The 20,085-nt window shown below is 37.6% G+C and overlaps 1 protein-coding gene across 1 annotated transcript in view; it reads right to left on the bottom strand.

The window, feature by feature from the left end:
* Positions 1 to 437: 437 nt before the first annotated feature.
* Positions 438 to 20,085, bottom strand: part of LOC106719228 (nephrin) — a 90,507-nt gene continuing 70,859 nt past the window's right edge. The window contains exons 10-17 of the mRNA XM_045684483.1: positions 18,534 to 18,693; positions 16,154 to 16,343; positions 15,002 to 15,105; positions 14,694 to 14,835; positions 13,077 to 13,231; positions 11,348 to 11,584; positions 3,211 to 3,311; positions 438 to 1,729 (exon numbers count right to left, since the gene is read on the bottom strand). Coding sequence (XP_045540439.1) covers positions 1,616 to 1,729; positions 3,211 to 3,311; positions 11,348 to 11,584; positions 13,077 to 13,231; positions 14,694 to 14,835; positions 15,002 to 15,105; positions 16,154 to 16,343; positions 18,534 to 18,693 — 1,203 coding nt within the window. The 3' untranslated portion in view covers positions 438 to 1,615. The remainder of the gene's footprint in view (positions 1,730 to 3,210; positions 3,312 to 11,347; positions 11,585 to 13,076; positions 13,232 to 14,693; positions 14,836 to 15,001; positions 15,106 to 16,153; positions 16,344 to 18,533; positions 18,694 to 20,085) is intronic.

The following is a 20,085-nucleotide window of genomic DNA, read 5'->3' as shown; positions in this document are numbered from 1 at the left end:
TGGCGAAGGGAAACGACACCAATGTAACTATATATCACATATTATGGTATACACTCCTCTGGACGACACAACAGACCACCAGATACCATCCACACCAGATGGTTGGCGTTTTCGCACAGTCGCTTTGTGGAATGATCTGTCTACGGCGGTATTTTCAAACCTTATGAACGGTATTTCCGATATTTTGCACCCTTCTTATATGAAAAAAGCGTTTCGCTATTTCTTTCGAGATTTCTTATTTCGTAGCGCGAAGACAGTTTTTCTAATATTTAAAAGTCAACTACCTCTTATATTCATAAATTATTATTAACCTTTAGTTATGTTAGTGCCAAAGTAAGGAAACATAATTTAATTTCTCTTCTAACTACCTTATTTCGGATTTAGTAAAACGGACTTATCTATTCTATAAATTGTATATAAAAACAACATTCTCTTCCAAGACAACCTTTATTCTCTTCAAAAATAAATAAGTCAACAGTAGGGCGAACTCTTTGAGTTTGTTTAAACTTTATAATAACAAATCACTTCTTACTTATAAATAAAATTACCTAAGGATAGTTTTAATTCGCTATTCCCACCAAGATCAGTCGGTCGACATCAATTGTGTCTCGAGAGCGCCTTCGCCTCCGCCTACACCTTGATATGATCGACAACGATATGTTAGTCTGTGGTCTGTTACAAAATGCACGAGCCACTTCAATATGCAACGCATGTAAACATGATATGTGAAACAAATTGATAATGAATTAGGACACTTTGAACTTTGACATATCTGAGTTTAATGCTCGAATCTGTAGGACACAATATTAAACTCAACACTTTGTTTCCTCGATACTTGATACGTTATTTATATATCGCTATATATATTTAAGTCTGTATGAGGTCAAGGTAAAATATTAGATTTTTGTACATACTTTACAAACTCGCTTTTTGCGATAAAACGAAACTGGCGTGGTTGTAAAATAAACCCCAGCCATTAAAGTTTGCGGATAAAGGAAAGTATTTCTTACTTCTTTAGCTCGAGACAATTTGTAACGAGAGCTGTCTGTCTGCGCCTGTACCGACATCACTTTGTCTATTTGTAACTCTCTCGAGCCGACTTTAAACTATCAGAGTCAAGTACAAATTCTATTTACAAAACAAAATATTCAATATTTATACAGATCACGACGAATTCATTCACGTATTTTTATTATTATTAATTAACTAATAATATTATCTAGAGTTCACTGACATGTAAAAAAGTGGCAAAGTATCAGTCGCTTACAACCTATTATTTACATCACAAAGAGTTTTTAAAACAAAATTACAGTTTAAAGTCTTCAATTTTTACAAAATAACATCGGGAGAATCCAATTTCGCTCCAATGGTTTCGTTTAATCAAAAAGATTTACTTCCGGAATGGATCGAATGGGAGAATTTTTCGAAATTGGATACTCAGTAGTGTTAGGGGGGAGTTGTGACGAATAACCTCATCGGTAAAAGGCTCTATCTACATCTCATTTACATAGGACAGTGTTTAGGACAAAACACGAGTCGAGTTCCGCAACGTGCACGCGACATGTCCGCGATGTGATCGTGACGTGCCCGTGACGTTCCGCCGGCTGCCCGCGCACTAGACGCAGGACTCGGGGATCCGGTTGTCCAGCAGCTTCTCCTTGATGGCGTCCACGTTGAGGTCCGCGGCGCGCAGCGAGCCCGACGCGCTGCGCGGCGCCCACGTGCTCACCTGACACAACACCCACGCGCTCAGTGTCAATTATATTAAAACTTATAATGCTATCAACTATTATATAATCTATACTACGAGTATAAGCCACTGAGTGCCTTACTACGAAAAAGCCACAGGTTTAATATAAGAAAGAAATTGTAAGATTACCTATGTGTCATTTTAAAGTTCAATAAACAATATAACAAGACTAATAATTCCATAACTCTTATATATTTTTACAACGCATGTCTTTTCATTGAACTAATAAGTTTTTTTTTGTATAAAACATTAAGTGGCACAGTACTTAGCATAGCAAGATACAATAAAAGTGTGTCGATGGTCCTAAAGTGTCCATCCAATCAGTGGACGCTTCAAGTTTATTTTAGTGCGGGAGTGGCGGGAGTGGTCGCAAAGCCCGCACGATACTGCCTCGATATCGGGATATCGCATCGCTTATTCTAAACTAACTCAGACAGACACGCTAAAGGAGTGTCAATGGGTAGTTTCCAAAAAAATAACAGCAACAAAGAATAAAATATGAATTTTCTCCGTCGCGTTGCGCTTCTTTTTACGCATTGCGTATGGAATTATAGTGCCATTATCTGTGGGTATGACTAAACAAAAATATTGAAAATACGAAAGCTATCGCGTAAATGGCGACCTCATTTTGGAGAATGCCTTCACTGTAGAAAAGAATAACGTTTTCACAGCGGTGACGAAACAATTTAAATTAAAACTGTTTTTAACGTATTTTGTCCTACATATTTTTTTGTTAAATGAAATAATTATAAGAAGTAAATAACGTATAATAAGGTCGTTTATTTTACTTTGTGGTTTGCTTGCTTAGTGTACTATGTTACTGTGATCAAACATATTACGTAATTAATATATCTTATGAGGGAGACTATAATACGAGTATAGTTAAACTTATTCAAATAGAGAATACGTGAAAAAATAACGGTTTATGAAAAGACAAGCTTAGCCGTCGTCGCATTATTCGGGAGGTGGCTCCTTTATTTCCTTTCTATAAAAGTCTAAAGAAGAAGGAAATCTTTTCTTCCCGCGAACAACAACCATTCAAGGACGACAAAAATAACGTCAACGGAGTATAAATAAGGAAAGCAAAAAGGATCTTAAGAGTTGGAAAGACGTTCGTATACAAAAAGGTTGTTGACATTTTGTAATGTCGATGTTAAGCAAATATTGAGTTGAATGTAATCTTGGTCCCACCCCCAACCACGATTTGACACTCTACATATTTATGTCGATGTAACCGTGAAAATCCACTGCTACAAAAATTGTGATACTTATATTTTGGGGCATTATTCATTAATTGAATATACATAAGGCGCCCGAGAGTAAAATAAGCCCTCAAACCTAGTACATCCATTGGTTACGGGACGTACGGTACGGCGACCGGACGTCCCGCACCTCGTGTACCCCTGCGCGAAGGCTCACTGGTGGCAAAGGTCCCTGGTAACTGGTTAATTTATACGTACGGGCGTAGCAAGCGGCGTGGTGAGCGGCACGACGAGCGGCGCGGCCAGCGGCGCCGACAATGACGACGGCGTGTTGCGAGCCGGCGCGCTCGATGACTCACCTGACAACATTGACATTTGTATACTGCATATCCTGACATTATTAGAACAAATCTTGTAAGTTATTGAATGTTTTCACACTAATTTCGAACAACAACAATAACATAACTCACGCCCGTAATTCTGAGGGGCAAACAGAGACCACATTTGCGCGGTCCTACATTCATATATCTATGCTTACATGTACGTTACGAAAGTAACACCTGCTTCTCTAACAAAAACAAGTCAATCTTAATCATTGATATATAAAATGGATTATAAAGAGTATGATTCTATGATAGATACATTATATATGAGAAATGCTCGGCTTATTTTATAAGTTTTCAATACAGCATAAGGAAATTGTGAGATTGGAAAGATAGGGAGAGATCAATACGATTAATCCGTCGCCGCGAGGCTTCCGTTATCTGGTGTGTAGAGCGGAGATGCTCTACAAATGTGCCTAACATAATATATTACACAGTTGTAGTTTCATACAAATGTATAGTAATAAGCTTTGAGAACTATATAAGTCGTACGGAGGCAGATAAACTTTATCATGCAAAACCGGTTGTAGACTTTTTTATTCTGTACCCCTAGTTTAATTCAATCACGTCGAGTGTTTCACTGAACATTTTGTAGACATTATCCCCATGCCGCAGAGTAAACCTCTACAATTTATATTAATCTATGCTCCGGCGTATTTGGTATTAAAAGCTCAAGTACTTCAGGGAAACACTTTCGGGCGCTTTAAAATTTGATGTTATTTATACGTCGGACAAGTCTTGCGCTTCGTGCCGGTCGCTCTCTAGCGCAGCCTGCACTACATGACGTAGTTAACAATATGCCGCTGACGTGACCTGATCTATTTTTAATTGATAGAGTAGTTTTATATTACAGCTAAGCATCAAATAATTTGTATTGTGTTATAAATATGGCCAACACAAGTGAGGTGAATCGCTACGAATAGAGCACAGCGGATTATTATTATAAAGTTTTTTTGGAAAACAAGGTGCTCCATTACAACCTTTGAGAATAATATTTGGCGAGAGTAAAATTATGCGCCTCACATACACCCCCCGCTCTCCCGCTCCCCCGCAGGCCCCGCACTCCATCCGGGCGCGATATCTAATAACTTTTATTTGAGGAAAATTGCTTCCATTTCGCTAATAACACCCTTGTGTTTTAACCAGAAAATATTTGTTCGCGAAGATATCGCTTTCAAATGATACAGTTATTGTATTTCTGATATCAATACTAATACGATAGCGAAGGAATGTCCCGCAATGTATTGTGTCCAAGATACTTAGTTATAAGTTAAGTTATAACTTGAAAGTGTTACTATGACAAACTTTTACATAAGAAGGAGAATAAACTATTTGCCTTCAGCGTGGTTGTGTTTGTAAGCTTGATGAAATCTTATGTGTTTAAGAACAGGCCTCTAATTTCATCATAAAACTATAAATTTAAAAGGCATACTAAAAATCTGTAATACTCTTTAGCATATAGTTACTAGTATTTCTAATATGTACTATAGCAATTCTTACAAATCACCAATAACACAAACCATGGAATAATGGAGGAAGCAAACAATAGCATAAGAATATGTATCGCAGCTGCTGCACAATTTTCAAATTGTAAAGCAAAAAATGCTCATTTTGGGCTTAAATTAAATTCAAGGAAAATCTGTAGACATTTCATCTCAAATCGGTGAAGTTCGATTTCATTACATAGCAATAGTGTGCGCGTTGATAATTGTTCCTTTACAAATTGTAATCTGTATAAAGAATGATGCCATCTTGAAGCCAAAATCCTGAATGTTATATTTTGTACAGGTTTTGACCAAAACGTGACATCTCTCATGTCACGAATTGTGGCAAAATTAAAAAAAGAAATGTGGAATTTTAGTGTCTTTGTTACAATTCTACACCAGAACATAATTTGTTAACATTTGTTTAATGCTACCTCACCTTGGCTCAGGTGGTTTAAAATGTACTTTTTCACGATACCATGATAGGCCCACGATCATAGTACAGAACCGCTCCACTCGTCTGACGGAATACGACTGTCTTGGTCTGACACCGAAAGTGTACTCAAGAGACAACTAAGACAGAAGTCACTACAATGATAATTTGACAGAAACTAATCTATCTTACTCGTATAATGGTCGTGTTCCCTATACGAGTACTTACAACCTGAATACCAATCTAAAAAAGAAACTATTGATGATACAACTCGTGTCTAATGCAAACGAGAAGTCATAAGATAGTAGCATATTGGCTTTTGTATCAATGTTGGAACATCTCTATCGCTCCGAAGAAATTGAGAGAGACAGAGCGCAGCAAAATCAATATAGTGTGTGTACGCTATGAAATAGGAAGGAAGGAGTAATGCGCGCTGTCTTCTACGAGATGAAGTATATTCCAGTTCCAGTAAAAAGTTTCATCTTAGCGAAGTAGCGCTCTCGAGACCGCCTGCAACCTTTTATTTACTTTGTATCTTTGAAACGTGCGGGTAACGAGAGAAACTTTTTAAAAGTATGCTCCAATTTTAAGTTCACGTGAGAATAAGTTGGACTGAACGCGAGATTTCACTCTATTTTATTCCAATATCTTAAAGATTCTCAAATTTTGATTTAAACTACGGTCTGGAACAATATTTAATACCGGAATAGTTCTGAAGGAAAGGTTTGAGTCTGTTACTTCTTGTTAATTTTATATGATCGTTTATTAACTTTGATAAAAAAATACTAAATTCTCACATAATAAGATCTTTGCCTTTTTCAAACGTTAAATAGACATAACTTGACGTTACAAAATGTTGACAGTTAACTGCTGACGCCTTTATGAGTAATTATTTTCGACTACAATCTTAATCTTCTTCCGAGCAGAAACGAGCGTTTTAACCTCAAATTCTTACTGTTCAAATTTTCTAGCAACGTCAAAATTTCGACTTCGTTGCGAACGTTCATATTTTTAATATATTCATAGATCTATACAGGAAACACGGGGAAGTTGGAAGTGAGGTTTTTTTAAGCAAAACACAGTTTGGCGGATACGAAGTTTCCGAAAGAAATTTTGATTAATATCAAAGTAGCGGTAGTCAATTACACCAATGAACACGCGTAGAAAGTTAATTGCTAATTATATTATACGAGTTATTTTTTTAAGTAGACTACGGCACAACTAGAGTAGATTTTTTTTGACATTAATTTGAGAGCTTTTTTAAATTTATAAAGGCAATCTTGAAATTTGCGTCGAGATCTATATTTGAGTCGAGTTGAAGTGCGGAGATGCAGTCGACTCGCCACTCGCCTTATTGTACTACACAATTAACTATTTTATCATGAACATTTCTATTTATCACGACCTCATATACTCGTAATGTTTAAATAAATCCTTTCTCTGTCTTAACATTGCAATTCTGTAATAATTATTATCCGACTAATTTGTTACAAATCGTCTTCTGTCAGATCAAGGCAAAAACCTAGTTAAATTATTATGTAAATAAAATTAGAAGTCTCAAGGCAGTTTTGAATCATTTGTCGGCTGAGGAGCGAACCTGTTTGTTGAGGTCTATCTCACGATGTGATATGAAACCGGACTCGCACAACCTTTGTTTGTACTATTGTGGTACATGACAAACGTAATTATATTACAAAACAAAGGTTCTGTCACTTTTGTTTCAATTGTTTTATTGTTAATAATCCCCATAAAATATTTTTGTGTTTAAATCTTACTAATGTTATAAATGCGAATGTTTAGATGGATGTATAGATAGATGGATGGATGTTTTTTTGAAGGTATCTCCGGAACGGGATAACAGATCCTGATGAAATTTGGCACAGATGTAGAATATAATCTGGTCCAACACATAGGCTACTGATAATTTTTTTTAATTCCCGCGACTCCATTCGCGCGGAAATTATCGGAGTCTAATAAGCCCATTTAATTGAAGAAAAACTAAGTTAGTTTTGAAAGATAAATGGAAGACGCAAGCAGTACCGCTGTTGAGTTGTAACTGCCTCACTTATCGATTTGATGCTTGTCCAAATACCTTATATGTCGTGGCAGAGACTGTTATACACTATCGTTTAGATTATTATTTGTCACATAAACGTTTTTGTTTGTGTTAAATATTCGTAGATAATTACATTGTAATGTACCAATATCGTATATTATGTATTTTAAAATAATATAACAATAGCGAAGACACGTGCACAAATGCTACTCCAGTGGCGTGGACTGTGACAAGAATAAGTCAGCTGAAGAAAGCGAGAGGACGTTGTTATTTCATAGGTCGCGATCGCCTCACTTTGGCTCGGCACGGCAGGCTTTGGTGCGGAACCTAATCACTACTTATAAAATTAGTACTTACGTTATCAATTGTTACACAACATACTCGAATAATGTAGTAGCAAGTTACAACAAATATTAAAGTGTTGTAAAGATATTTTTCTATAACTAGGGTCATTAAAACATGAAGAAAACGTGTCCGAATACAATCGTTTAAATTGATTTAAAATAACACGTGTCATCGTTTGTACAAATGGCAAATGTAGGCTGCTTCAATGTCGTAGTGAAAAGCTAAAGAATATTGTAACTTTAATCCTCCGGCTCCGGTGCGACGTCGGCGCCTCGGAGTCTTAACAGCTTAAGTACTTTTGGGAACCGTTTCTATTCGCGTGAAAATCTCAACGTTAAGCGGAACATCTGTGAGACGTCTTTAACGAAATCGCCTTTACACCGATCTCCTAGTAGCCGACTATTCTCTCACACTCGCTGTTAACAAATGAATTTGAAAATAAATATAAAAATGTATGCATTTACTAAAACTAACATTATCTTTATATTAAGATAATCGGTAATAATATAATAAATAAAACGTAACCGTTAAAAGCCCACAAAAATTGATATTCAAGCATGATTTTTATTCATTTTTCTGAAAATGTATTATTATAAAAATATTCTAACTTATTTCTAAGAAGACTGTAACAGTATAATCAAAAATAGATTGCTTATTTCAAAGAAACTATCACATTATCTTCCAAAATATTGTGGCAATACAAATAATAATAAACGTAACAAATGTATGAGATACACGAGGTGGTTGTGTTCAATAATAGTGCTCTATCAGAGCCTCAGTAGCGCTACTCGCAATAAAAGCTCACATTAAACTAATGCCGCCTCTGCGTCGCGGTGCTCAACACAACACTTCTTCATTTACAAAGAGATGAAGTAGAGATTATTCGGTACATTCGCTAAAACCATGCTTTATAATCTCATGTGCAATAATATGGACATAATCTAAGCTCAGAGCTTTCATATCCAATAACTGAGATGAAAGGATTTATCTTCATAGTAAACCGTTATTACGAAGTCCGTACTTTGGACATTAATATGATCAGCAAAATAAGTTATCTTGTAATAATGTTCCCTAAAGTAAACCTGAAATATTCTGTTTCAGGAAGTTTGAAAGAGGGTCACTGCTGAACTTCCGAACAGTTTCAAAAATAGAACTGCTTTTAAATCAATTACAGTCAAGTTGGTCAATCTGAAGCTATATTAGAGCGAACGAAAGCCGTCAGCACCATTAATGTTCGCTTCCATACGTCACATGACATGTCTGTCGGAAATTCGAAACTGACAGAAGATTTGAAATAGAAACAGTCGAGTGCGAGCGACCGCCTGCCGCGCAGCCCGCCGCTGCCGCCACCGCCGCCGCTCGCTCGCTCGCGTGACGCACGCCACTGCGACGTTTCTATTAACTTAATAGCCTGATTGTAGCGAATTGAATCTCGGTTAAAAATTATATAGCACTGCCGCTACCGCTGCCGGCACTAGCGGCGCAGTCAGCCCGCAGTCGACTTTGCTCGCTGTATGCAGTCATAAGCATTTAGGTAGCTGTACACTGCCACGTGCAGTTTATAAAAAGATGCAATTCATAGGAATTTTTGAAATGTAAACTTAGAAAGACACGAATGCATTAGATTACATATTTTCTCGAAGTATGAATAAAGAGTGCCGACTCAGAAGTATATAAGCGGAAACTTGTAAATATAACTTGAATGCATGTATGGTTGTAATGCACGTATGTGAATGAGAACTACATACAACAATACGAGCATGTAAAATATTTTATATAGTAGAAAAAACTAATGGTAAAGCGGTTAAATTACACGCAAGTAAATTCTAATCGTTATAATTGCAATTAACGTTCTAGTGAAGTCAAAGCTAATCATCTGTTAGGCAAAGTGAGTAGCGAGCGGTCGACTAGTGACTGCGACGGAGATTCGCTGGGAGTTCCAGCCAAGGTAGCTGTGTTTATCCAGGCGGTAAACATCCGCGCGGCAGTTACCCTTCACTAAGTACCGCTTACGTTCGTTTCTTGATACTTAAACTTGATTTAACACGATAGTGGATAGATTCTCTAATGCCACTTTGGCTATGAAACTAACGACGGATTTTCGTAGCGCGTGCATTCTACGGAGCTACGGAGATTACTTAACGGAGCTTAACAATAAAATGAATAAGTATAATTAGTAGAACTGTATCTATTCGGTCGGATTATAAATTGACGCTTAAAATAAATGTTATAAAATTTAAAATGACACACGAAGATCCAATTACATAATAATTATTACACGAAATATTGAAAACACATAAAAATCAGAGACCACATCAAGAATTATTATTACTAATAACATTTTAATTAAATTCGAATGTAATGTACAGTATATAATGTAAAGCATTATGTAAAGGCAACAAAACGGGCGCGTGTAATTAAATGTGACGAAAATACCATTTCAATGTTAATACTAATTACGTATTCTGGAAACAGACAATTTTTTTTTATTTCCATGATTACTAGGTTTTTATGCATACATTAACTATATTTTTTTTGGATAGACATACATTTTTACACATTAGTTTCAGTTTAGAAGTAAATTTACAAAGTTACAAAAATATTTTTGCATACGCGTGGCTATCATATGTGACTTGATAAAATATTCCTAAGAATAACGCTAACGTTACGTTTCAAGGCTCACCAAAAACTGTAACATATAATACAAACTGTAACATATAATACAAAATACACACGCAAAATACGCGCTAGCCGTGGAGTTGCGGAAAACGAGCCCTTACAACATAATACAAAATCATACATCGCCTCACTGAAATGTAAGAAATGAACTGTATTTGTAAGAGCTACTTTTTAATCAATTTAATTAATTTTTGTGATCCTAGTCCAAATCCCCTGCGGAAAACAGGTTCCGGGAGGGATATGTAAATGTTAAATACTCAGTGCTACTTGTACAGTTTGCAATGTTCAGATTTAACCAAAAAACAGATGTAACTGCGCACTGAATGCACCAGTTAAAATGATTGTGTTGTGAGAACGAGGTCGTAAATGCAATCAAAGCCCCGATTGGGGAACGTTATCCGACAAATATATTTAAAGGCCAATGAAGATAGCGCGCGTAATACAGCGAATGTGTAAACTATTACAACAAAAACTGACTCGGTAACGCGCGAAACGTTTACCCTCGGAATTGCTGCATTTAAAACATCCTTCGCTTTCTACACGATATTTGCAATTTGCAGTTAATCTGTTTTCGATCAGCGGCCGGCACGCCAGCGCCGCCGCTCATGTTATTGGCGATTTCATTTTAATTTTATTCACGTTTGAAAAACACATTAGCATTTAGTTTGGATGATATTTCATCGGCACAAAGCGCGCCGCACACATTATATGTTAATTATGAGGCTCGAATCACATTTATGCAACAGACTGATTGCGCGCTTTCAATTTTAAGCCTTATGAAATATTTACATAATATCTTTACTTATTGTCAACATCAGAACAATTTCCCTTTTTAACTCTTTTTCAATTTTATTTATATTAGTATATATGAGTCGTAATAATGGTTATATCGTTAGGGCCTTTAAGAAGAATTATGAAGCTTTAAATTATGGCTGGCGACAATCATTTCTCGCGGGTTGAATCAATAACTAATTTGTGGTATCGATAGCAAACAAAACTTGTTGTTAAAACTTACAGTAATTATTGGGTATTAGGTCGGGCTCGGCGTCGTCGTGATCGCTGGGTTTGTGTGCGCGGGCGGTGTGCGTGGCGTGCGCTGGGTGTGCGGGTGGTGCGGCGGGTTTGGCGGGCGGAGCACGTCGGCGGCGGGCGGCGCGGCATGCACACGCCAACAACGCCAGAGCCGCGCCCGCGCCCGCCGCGCCAGCGCTCGCCGCCCCCGCAGCGCCCGCGCCTAGCCCGCTCTCTGATGCTGCCGACACAACTCTCTGTTACTCCTTCTACGTCATGTTTTATTTATTAATATTATGCCTGGTTTACATTGTGCTAGTGTAATAGGACAGTATCAGACTCAAAATCTGCTCTAGCATACAACTGGCATAATCTAAACACTAACTGGCGCCAGTGAGCTCATACAGTCCATGCCAGGCCAGCGCTGTCCTTATCACTGGGTGTATCTTACTTTACGTCGAAATGAGTTACGACTGCAATGTAAAGAAGCAAGTAGCAGCATGCCTTGCGGACCTCGAGAATAGTGTTCGCATCAATCTGGTGTCGACCGATAATAGTTTAATTACATCGAGCGTCCAGCCTTTGACCGTCGGCCGAGTTCCCGCAGCCTGCGCCCGGTTTCACACACATTTTATTAATATTAATATCGGCTACAAATTTCATCATGGTATTATGTTTGTGTGCGGAACTATCACATAGTAAATATATAATTTTCGAAGCATGTATAGTATAGTTAATTTGTATTAAAATATTTTATGATGATGAACAAAATAAAAAAATAAAAACTATTTAGAACTTAACATACTTTAAAAACATTTTTGGCTCTGTACTATAGAAATGTATTTATAGTGAACTATACTCGAATGTGTAGAACAGGGTGCAGGTTGCAGGGCGTAGGGCGAGATGTCTGGGGACATTATTGAAATTTTTATGTGAATGGAGGAACGTAACCCGAGTCATAAAACGATCCGTTTATTTGATTTGTAGCGAGCGACCTTCATAATATATTTTGACAGTCGACTTGCGGCGCGACGCCTTTTATGTTTCATTACTTTTCTCTAAATGGATTTTATATTAAATTGATAGGACAACTAAAGGGTTCCTTACTCTATCAACTGTATTTTCGAAATGGATATAAAAAGCGGCATTTATAAAATAAGTGTTTGTGAATAATCGACTTGTAGATATTTATTTCTCTGTAACGAGTTGTAAAAATTACATTTCACACTTTTTTGCCTAATTTTAGAACAGCTTTAATAAGAAAGTAAGTAACTTAAAGTAAACTCCTTGGCTCCTTTAGCACTCAGATTAATGCCAGAATAACACTACACTACAGCAACTTTAGAAAAGACGCCAAAACTACGAGATGATAAACAAAAGCGATAATTTTGTAACACATTTTTTTTAGCGGTAACAGGACTTTTAGTTTAAAAAGTAGCACTAGATCACTGTCAGCTGGAATACGGTGACGTCACGACAGCCGATATATCAACGCTATGATTGTTGATGAAAAATTCACAACTTCCCGTCAATACACATACTACCTTACAATCATAACTTATAATATATTCATGAATAAGTAAAACTTGTGAAAAACTTGCAACACTTTACTCAATTTTTCTTGTATGACTTTTAAACTACTTAAATTGATGTCGGACGGACATTGCTCGTTACGTCATGTCGCTAAGAAGTTCTGAATTGATCATTGAGTGACGTAAAATAACACGGCTTACCTGTTCGTTTCTCCGGGTCCCTGAAGAGCACATCATCTAGTAGCGCGGGGGGCGACCGACCCTTGGCGTTCACGGCCACGGCGGCCAGCCGGAAACGCACGTCCCACTCCAGCCCTCGTACCGTCCACACCGGCTCCGACGACGACAAATTCACTCTGCGGTACAATGAAGCTTTGTATTTGGTTATTGATACGCTAGCGATCATCAATACTGGAATATGTTTTCTCGAAGTTAGATTATTTGTGTATCTTCGAGTAGAATTCTCCTTACTTTAGTAATTGCACTGAGATTGAAATGCCCGCTATAGGTCTCTAGGACTGTTATCGGATCGCATTAACCATTCTAAAGAAAAGGTTCTCAGTATTTATTTTCAAATTGTATATCATAACGAAAGAAGAGAATATATTTTTTTTAAAAGTTTCGTGTAATTATTTCTTTATACAAACAATTATTTAACTCAGCAACAGATGGATTACATGTACAAGGAGTATATTACAGCTGCGGCGGTGGTCACATTGCGAGCACGACATTGCTGTGTATTTATTTTATGCATGATATAGTTTGAAAACTATTTAACATTTTTCTTGTTTAATTTCTGTTTTCTTTTTTATAACCTCTAAGCAGGTAATATGATATTTTTGCAGTAAATCCATGAAAAATGTTCATAAACATTTTTGTTCCAGTAGGAGGTGATATAAATGGTACAAGAACCACTCCCCCCGCCCCCGCCCCCGCACCCGCACCCGCGCATTCTCCGGCAGCTGGTGCACGAGCATCGTAACAACTTCATCTCAGTAACGGCGCGTAATTACTACAATCCTCATTTTTAAATTTAAGCTTCATATAAAAATGTTTAAAGAATGACGAGCCTTCACAACTGTGTAGTACTAAAGGAAGTAAACATAAGTACATGACATTTCGAATGGCTGCATCATTCTTATTAAAGCTTGATGTGCCGATTTAAAAAAGAAAAGGACAACAAGAGTAATTAATGATGAGCGGTGTGTTTATTTAAGCTAAGGCGGCGGGCAATTCGTAGCCGGATCATTATGACGAACAATTTCTCCACAAAGGATCGTCGTTAATAAAAATTACACGACAGAATTTCTTTCGTTGCCAAATTTGTACGGAGCTCGCGTCGAAGGACAAAATAAAACTTTTGCCATTTTTATTCTTCACAAGAATGAAGGTCGAAATTCCTGAACACATCTAAATTCTCGTTAGGAGCCATTGTCCGTTGATGTACCACCGTCATCGTCGTATTTATCCCGTGTCCCCCGCATAACGCCCGCCGTCCCCCGCTCAAGGACCCCCGTTATAACGCTTAATATTAGATGGAACCCTTTTTTCATCCCAACACCTCCGACGAGACTCGTAACTCACGTTTATTTTGCAAGTTTCCTTCGCGCGGACCAATTTGTGAGCTCTGCGATTCGAGCGGGGAATTACTTTTAAATTAAGCTGCTCTTTTGAGATTACTAATCTTCTTTGCATGTTGTTTCGACACAAATAATTTAAAGCCAAATAGAAACAATATTTTCCTGCAAATTTTTCTTATAGAATTTGTTTTTGCACAAATAAAAAGCAATTTTAACCCTAAGGGTGGCCTGCGATTACCTGGGCACGGTGTCGTCCCCGGAGTAGAGCTCGAGCAGAAAGCGCTGCGGCAGGCCGCCGTCGAAGCCCGGCGCGCACGACACCTCCACTGAGTCTGCCGTCTGGTTCCACAGCGAACAGTTGCGCGGCGCCTGCGGCTTGCCTGTGCACCGCGCAGATTAAACATATAAGAAAACCTCGATAATCAAGTATAGCTGTATAAAAAAATCGGTAATATCTGTTAATATGCGTGTACAAACAATTCAACGCGTTTCAAACATATTTATGTTTTTTTTGTTAAGTCGAGCAGATAATACTTGTTATCTTACCTGCAGCCACCATTTGAAAGACGCAGGGCGCGAGTTGACTGCCGACTTCATTGGATGCGGAACATGACAGCGTGCCATAGTCCAAGTCCGCTACTGGGGTGTACCTGATTATGTTATCATTATTTAGTAGAGTTATTTCATTATATATTGTATTTATTTAAGACTCGGTATGGTTGTGTGGTTGCAGGTATATTTAGTATTTCAGAGTGGAGGAGCGCCGCGCCGCCGTCTCGCAATAACCCGCACGTACAATCTCGTACAAATATAAACATCAAATACCCAGAAGCGGATGGCACTCGACTAGAAAATACGGACCAATTTTAAATTCTGCATTTCCTATTCAGGGGAAAAATATTGCTTTTTCACATGGATTAAATTTGAGTTTTCGAAAAAAGGTATGCATGAGAAAATTATAAAATTTTCTTCTATGTAATTGTTTTGTTACGAAAGTTGATTTTACTTTGACTAGATTTCATGTTCTGCGGCAAATCATGTTCACTTAAATATGTTATGTCACTGGATCAATGGAAACAGATGACTCGATTATTATAGGTATAAAAATTTCCTACTACTTATTTGTAAATCTGAATCGCAACAAATTTATTGTCATGTCATAAGCATGTCACAAAACACATAACGTCAATGGAAAGCCTCGTATTGTATGTTTAGTACTAACAAATTTCAAAGGATTGTATTGTAAGAGAAAGCATTATTACATAATGTCTCCCATCTCCGCAAAACTCGTTACAACTCGATACACATTCCAAATCCTAAATTCAAAGGAGTGCTCCTGTAAGAAGCCGCGAGCCACCGCCGTGAGCACAAGGTTGCCTCCCTCATGAACCTACAGCTCGTTGTACACGTTTCAAATTACGAATGTCTCGATTTTTCTGCCAGGATCGGAGCACACGTAATTGACGAAATAAAATTACGTCTCCATTTCATATCGTCTTCGAAAATAAGACTGGAATGAAAAGGAGAAGGAACTAATCATTATTTTGTGAATTTGTAACTTCTGTAAATTGAAAAATTTCTGTAAATTGAAACTGTATCGAGATCATGGTACTTCTGTTACATTGGTTTAATAAAAGTCAAAATTAAATGAAAGATGAGACATGATGGTAGGGTATTAGGGGGGGAGCAATCATTTACTTGAGGCTGGAGGCGCTTCCGTTGGAGGTGTATCTGTCGGCGGCGACGTCTAGAGTTTCTCCGGAGTTGTTGAACTTCCATTTGAAGACGGCGGCGGGCGGGTCTGCGTCCACCTCGCACACTATTACCACGGACTCGCCGCGCGCTGCTCCAACCACCGCCACACCTCCGCTGCGGCACGACGGCGCGTCTGTACACACCGACTCGTACAGCAATCATCAATAACATCTTTAGACAAAAATGTGTACACACCATTAAGTCTTTTTGGCTATCAAGATGACATTGCTTGACGGTAAAAATCAAATCTTGGGAATCGTTACGATGAGATGAAACTGTGCATCCACACCAGTATTATAGTATCATCATACAAGCTGTGTGTTTGCATTTACAAAATATCGCTTCCTCCTGTTGGTATCTAACAAGCAATCTATATATCCACTTTGTAAGCGTTTAACGCCTTTGTGGAGCGGAATTGCGGTATAGGTTACATCAATAAATCTAAAAGTTCCCAGAAACAGTGTGAAAATGATTCTTTAAAATGCAATAAGAGACTTGGAGTGTGGTGAGGTTGTGGTGCCGCGATGCAGCTGTTTGCTAACCTTGTCACATATAGGTAAAGAGCTAGAGTACATAAAAATGCTTATGTTTTTGTAACACAGAAGTATACGTCGAGTGTTTTCGCCTTTGCATAAAAAAACAAGATCTAGGTTATTCAAACATCACGCCACAAAAATATTCCAGTCACAATATTCTGGAGTGGATCGGGAAATTTGAATTTTGGTGACTGCTGAAATATGTGTCTGTTACATAACTTTACTGTTTATATAAATTCTCCCCACTGTGTACTTTGAAAATGACTTAGTGTCGAACGTTGATCAAATATAATTTCTATCTTTCAATGTTACATTACGTACGGATATTGTTGAACATAGTGCTGACTATTGCAAAAAAGAATTTAGGTATTTGTGATGCAGGGTGCGAGGTGCGGGGTGCAGGGTGTGCGGAGGCTACGGCGATATGTCCACGTGACGCGATGTCGGGTCATTGGCGAGCTGCGAGCTGCGAGCTGGTGCTGATTGTCTGCTTGCCGAAACATGTCACGTGCTCGCCGCCCATAGCCGCCCCGTAGCCGCCTCGTGGCCGCTCGCAGCTTCTCCCCAGCCAAAAATTGTTTCTGATATATTGTTAGGATAGGCTTTGACAGCTTTTTATACGATAATTCGTTGCATTATGTTTGTAAAATAATCATAGCGTGTTTTTGCATTTTAAGTTGATCCAATCCCACCTTTCTATACTGATTTCGAAGTAAATAAACAAGTATTATTAAACTAGTAATTAATATTTTATGACTTTTTTCATTTAAGAACAAAAATTTTATAATAATTTCACCGCTGGACAATAAAGCGGTGAAACGTGATCTAAATTATAACAAGAGTACAGTTTTAAAAATATTCCTATAGTATCGTCTTGTTCTTTTTTGTAGTAGTTCATTTACAACTCAAATAATATTCTTGTCGCTACTGTTGTTTTTGGACAATACATGTTGATCTAATATCGTAGGAAGCTTTGCTGCTAATGTACCGTCGTCCACAAAGCGCAACGTTCACCTGGGTATTGATCACTCGTGCGCTCATGCTTCATAAGTCTCGTTCAATTCATGCTAATGTATTCAAGTCCCGGCAATCTTCGTAGGCGCGTTCTTGCCGGCCATTGTTAGGTCCTCTTTTGTTCGTTAATTTAAGGCGGGAAAAATTATGTTTTTAAATTAGGTCATTTTGGAACGTCACGGTGATTTCATTGTTTAATGACACAATTTTCCCGAGCGAAATTTTAAAACGTGTTTGCACTTTTACTTTTTCTTTGTTCGTTGTTTGATTTAAAAAGTTAAATAATTGAATTCCGATTATTGTTGTAAGAAATAATTGGATTATGATTGAATTTTAATTTAAATTCTTTGAAGCTCTCCAATTTTTTAAAAAGCATCAGAATGTATTGTTGCCGAAGTCAGAGTTGATGTGGCTATCATAACAATATGACGGTGATATTTGACAAGTCTCGATTCAGGTAAAACAATCCGTACTGAGGTACTAGCACGAATATACATGAGAACGTTTTTGTAAATCAAAATTTATGCAGCGCAGATATATATATATATATATTTTAATGTTATTGTCACATTAAGATAACTTCTCATTCATCAAGAATTTAACGGTATGCTAAAGATATTCACGACTTACTTGTACATACATATATTTTTGTTTATTCTTTCCTTGAATATATACAACATGTGAATAATATACCATTTTGACGAGCCTACTGTATTTTAAGTCGGTTGCCTTTGTAAAAATTAAAAATAAAAATATTTGAAAAAAGGACTTACACTTGACTCTGAAGTACAGCTCGTTGGAGACGGTCTCGCCCTCGGCGTTGAGCGCGGAGCAGGCGTAGCGGCCGCTGCTTCTCCGCGTCACCTTCTGCAGCACGAGGCTCTGGTTGCTGTGGAATACCCGCGCGGACGCGTTGTGCACCAGCGGCAAATCCTACAACAAACATAACTACATCATAAAGTATTTGTAAGGTTACTAGGATAAAGAAAATATTTCCATATTCATTATAACACTGAAAACTGATGATGTTAGAAATGTAAGAAAGATGATATGGTTAACGAGAGAAATTTAAAACATTACCATCGTGATGAATATGACAATGTTACTTTTTACTATTAACATACTACTTATTGATAATATAAATGCGAATGTTTACATGTTTGTTACTAGGTATCTCCAGAACGATAAAATGGAAAATTTGGCACAGATGTAGAACATAGTCTGGAAAAACACATAGACTACTAATGAAGTTTTTTTTCTACTTCCGTGCGGACGGAGACGCGGGCGAAAGCTCAACTAGCTTTAAATAAAATAACATCTAATACAACTATTAATGCTATGTAAATTAGTCATGTCTTTGTATAATTTGTAATAGCAATAAGAGTTAATATGTTAATACAACAAAAGTAAAAAGCCGTACAAATCGAAATTAATTAAATCTGAAATAACAAAATATGATTCGGTGTGCTGACAAAGGAGGCTATTGTGCCTTGAGGGACTTACTATTCCCAGTACGGAATCAAGTAAGAGGATTAATAATTGTTAAAGCAGTTGCAACTTGTCCAGATGTATAAATTCGCGACGAGCGGGGCGGGGTGGGGGCGGGCGGGGGCAACTAGCATCTCCCGCCGGCTCACAATGTTACTTGGCTTTGCTTAAATTATAATTTTATGTTTTTTTACCGCTTACAGAGAAATGACATTTTTGTGATCACTATGAAATTACTTCGAAAAATTGTTATTGCAACATTCATACATACATACATACATGCGCGCTGCATAGGTCATGCCAAAACTATGATGGTGACAATTTACTAGAAGAAATGCGAGCTTCCGCGAGAAGCGATTTTAATTCTTTGGCTGCAAGTTACGAAAATAAGTTAAGAAAAATATAACTTTATTTATTTATTGTCAACCTTAGAAGTAAATTGGATTCGTTAGAGAATAGTGCGCCGCCTAGCGTCGAGTGCGAGGCGACGGCATTAAATGTTGTCGAGTGCATCAAATTCGAACGTCCATTAAAACCGCAACAAGTTCTATCGCGGCACTACATCTGGCAGACTATCATGCCGATGGCTGAGGGCGCCACTAGCGACGCGGTTGGCTTCAACACACCATGCTGATAAATATTGTAACTGTATACATGACAACATCGTTAGCGTGAAATTAAAAAAAAAAAACTGCTTATGCTTTCCTCTTTATAAAATGTTGTTTGCTTCTGTATAAATGTTTCGTGTAATCGAAATAATACTGTAGGTATTTATTTCATTTTGTATTTGTAACGGTCTGGAATAGTTTGGTCGAAATACAAAATATACAGTTACAT

Source organism: Papilio machaon, chromosome 1 (genome assembly GCF_912999745.1).
Source record: "Papilio machaon chromosome 1, ilPapMach1.1, whole genome shotgun sequence".
NCBI classification, from domain to species: Eukaryota; Metazoa; Arthropoda; class Insecta; order Lepidoptera; family Papilionidae; genus Papilio; species Papilio machaon.
This window is presented reverse-complemented; position numbering and strand designations above follow the sequence as displayed.